The sequence below is a fragment of the Sorghum bicolor genome, chromosome 3 (assembly GCF_000003195.3).
Source record: "Sorghum bicolor cultivar BTx623 chromosome 3, Sorghum_bicolor_NCBIv3, whole genome shotgun sequence".
Lineage (NCBI taxonomy): Eukaryota > Viridiplantae > Streptophyta > Magnoliopsida > Poales > Poaceae > Sorghum > Sorghum bicolor.
Window position 1 is genome coordinate 20,515,216 of NC_012872.2, and position 3,928 is coordinate 20,519,143.

The 3,928-nt window shown below is 42.9% G+C and overlaps 1 protein-coding gene across 1 annotated transcript; it reads left to right on the top strand.

Annotated features, from left to right (window-relative positions):
• LOC8086360 (glutaredoxin-C1) lies at window positions 2,207–3,103 on the top strand. Its single transcript, XM_002455580.2, has one exon. It carries the CDS (start codon window positions 2,501–2,503, stop codon window positions 2,810–2,812), a length of 312 nt encoding a protein of 103 aa, XP_002455625.1. The 5' UTR covers window positions 2,207–2,500; the 3' UTR covers window positions 2,813–3,103.

The following is a 3,928-nucleotide window of genomic DNA, read 5'->3' on the forward strand; positions in this document are numbered from 1 at the left end:
GCATATATATATGCTTGCCTATTGTCCCGTCTATGAATGTTAGGCCACCCAAGTGTCGACGTGTGGTCCCCTAGCTCTTCATTCAGTCTAAGGACACAGGCCTAGATGCCTAGCCATTTAGCCTATACATGGATACAAAGAGGAGGATATCGGATAATATATCAGTGGGAATCTTGCAATAAAATATTTTAGAGCAAAATAATCTCACTTAAAAGGTTTACATTTTGTGCTTTTACTTGATCAGTTCGAAGTGCCCACTTGAGCAATTTGTGTGATGCCCTATAGACAGTAATGACTTTGTCCGCAGCAGTTGACCATTCTAAGCTCTCAGCAGTTGACATTCCAAGGTTCATCAACTGTGAATGTCATATATCAAGTTAAAGATTGGATGCAACCTGAGAATCTGGTAAAAAACAACCAGTAGTTTTTGTGATTCCCACTGAGAGAACGCCTATTGATGCCATGGAGGGACCATGGATTGCAATGCAAATACGGATTGTACAAGCGTGGCATCTTTCTCATGGATGTAGAGAAAACGGATTTGTGACAGATAAAAAGACAGAAAGGTTTAGACGCAGGCAGGAGAAGTTGGCTATATTTGCGGCATTGTGGCGTAACAGCTAAAAGCACCTTTTTTTTTTTACAATGATGGGACAAATTTTTTAGCCTCATATACCACCTTTAACAAGAACTTCTACTAACCAGACAGTAAATTGTCAAAAACCCTGGTAATGGATACATATTTCAGCGACGACGCAATTGATCGTAAAGAAATCATGTATAGTTCAACTGGTTTGCAAAATTAATGTCTTAAGCACTGTATGTAAAGAGCCAGTGTTACCATTCTAACTGCTCTTGTGTTACAGGTGTTGCTACAGGTAAGTAACCCTTTTTTTCTCTTGGAACTACAGAAGTTCTTTTCTCTATGTATATGTACTTTTACATTCCCTCTTCACAGTAACATTGTATGTTTAATCACTTGATTTGATTGAGTGACAATTATTTTAGTAACTGATTATTACATGTGAGCCAAGTAATGTTCTCAATGCAACTCCACAGGATATCAACCTATATGTTATCTGCAACTCCACAGGATGGCTTCAGAAACTCTTCATGTCTCGCATTCTTGTGCCTGTGATTGAGTAAAACCGTACCGCCAGCTAAAAGGTTATTAGTTCTAATCGTTGATCTGAACACATACTTGTGCATACAAGTGATTTCAAATAAGCAGGGAATGTCATATCATCAAAGATTCTTGAAATTTCTTTGTAGTGGAATTGACATTCAATTTTCAGTAGCACCTCTCAAGCTGCCACATATCTGATATCTTGGTACCCACTTTGCATGGAATCGCTACCCTCTTTCAGATGCTCCTTATCCATATAGAATGCCACCTCTATGGCCAATAATATAGAAATATTAATTATAAAATTAAATGCGACTTCGGAGCGCAGCATCGCATACCTCTTCCATGTCTGATTGGGTATCAGGGCTTTGCTTTGGTTGAGATTCTGGACATACAGGATAAGAACTAGTCATACAGGCCATTGGTACGCTGTGCTAGCTGTTCATATATAGTGCCTTTTTATATAATATATAGAATCTTGCTTCCCCGTGCTGACTCGGCTTCACTCTAACAAGATTCTATATTTGACTTGGGAACTTCTGTAGTGGCGGCCACAATCAATATCGCTGAATTTATGACTACGTACGTATAGGATGATATATATTATCCGAACGTGAAGAAATGGATTTCCACTTCAAGAATGATATCTGTGCATGAAGTACCAAGAGTACGTTGCAATGATATACCAGACTATAAACATCATATTTTCGTTTCTATTAATGAACTTTAGTTCATCCCACACTTCATTGACATACAACAGAGGCCCTCAAAGATTAGTATTGAATGGTCCAACCACTGAATGTCAATTGTCAAATATAAAATGAGAATGGCACTCCAAGAGCTTATATACCCCTCCTCGATCGACATCTCATTCTTTCTTTCTCTGTCTTCTGACTAGTCGAATAGGAATATAGCCATATAGGATAGGCTGAGTAAGATCCCCAAGCCTTATCAACATCCAAGCAAGGTCGTCGACCCGTTTCAGTATCAGGTAGCTACACTACTGTTATAGCAGTCCAAATAAATATTCCGTACTAGTACATACTAAACCTTTCGGTGCGAGTCACAAACCAAGAAACTTTGGCGATTATCCAAACCCTCCCTAGCTGTCGGTACGCTGCAAAAGCCTCGCTCTCTTGCCATGCATCACATTTCCACGCCTATATAAACTATCCTCCCTGCACCCAGTCCTAAGCAAGCAAGCAAGCACAAATACTCAAAGCATCAGATATACAAGAAGCAACTCGCACATCTTGTCTCGCTAGCCTAGCATACATTAATTAGTCACTTCTATCGAAGCAACTCTGTTAAAACTGCAGGGTTGTTTATTTCTCGCGAACAATCGACAGGGACGACCCTTATAGAGTTTGATCCATGGACCAGGTGACAAGGCTGGCATCGCAGCGTGCAGTGGTGATCTTCAGCACGAGCACCTGCTGCATGTGCCACACTGTGACGCAGCTCTTCCGCGAGCTCGGGGTGAACACGATGGTGGTGGAGCTGGACAAGGAGCCGCGGGGAAAGGAGATGGAAAAGGGGCTGGCGAGGCTACTGGGCCGCAGTGCAGGTGTCCCAGCGGTGTTCATCGGTGGCAGGCTCGTCGGCTCCACGGACAAGGTCATGTCGCTCCACCTCAGCGGCAACCTCGTCCCTCTGCTGCGCAATGCGGGGGCACTCTGGGTCTAGCTAGCTGCTTGTATTATGCTCTCAGAGAGAGTCGATCAGCTACTCGATCAGCTAGCTGACAATTAATATATAAGTCATAGTTCTATCGATAATACTCTGGGAGTATTAACTATGTCGCGGCAAGGGGCTTCAGTATTTTGTAAGCGTACCTGATAATGTGTGAGGAGAGTGTTACCTGCAGTTACCTCCCCGAAAAATGCACGGGCCATAGTCCATATAGGCATACATGCATGTGATGTGACAAATGGAAGAGCTTCATTGTCAGTGCTATTGCTATGCCTTGTTTATTTTGTTTTTGATCGGGTGTTTAACCCATTTTTTACTAAGAGAAAATTTGAAAAAATTTCAATAGTGTTTCCATTCTTGCTAGCGAGACACTAGAGAACAAATCCATTAAAATGTACGATACGACCACAGTGTGGACCAACTAATTAAGGTGGCTAAACCTTATCTACGCATCGGTCACAGGCCACACTCTTCGTACCCCGCCTAATCGGAAAGAGCACATCCATGGCCTCCCTCGTTATGGGCGAAAGCGGCAAAAGCGAAGGCATGTTGAAACTATTCAAAGGATGCCTCATCAGACACTTCTGTCAATGTTTTGAGGCCTAGTCTCTTCATCATAACTTTCCTCGCCTAGTCGCCTGAGCTTCTAATGTTTTGGCTCCCTAAAACTTACTCTTGGCCGCTAGATGAACATTGTGCTTGGGCACAAAATATCATTTGCAATTTTGCATCATAATTGATCTTCCTGGTCAACCTAGGAGCTAGGGGACGTGACGAGAGGCTGCTGCAGGGGCCGTCAAAAGGAGTCAATGAAATCCTTGACGGCATCAGCAGTCAAACCTGGCGTGGTGGTGGCAGAAGGCTGGATGGCATCTGGGCCACAACCCAGCGACACAAGCGCCCCATCTCGGATTGATCTCCACAGTAGTGTCTCATGAGTGAGATTGTTTCCTCCAGGAAAGGCATGCTGGACATACAATACATGTTAGCGACGGAAGAACTTCATTCTATGGCTCTATGCTGGTCTGGCACATTGCAACTAATTAACTGAAAGCGTGGATAACCAGCAATCTACGGTTTCTATTAGGCATGATTTAGATGTGAAATTTT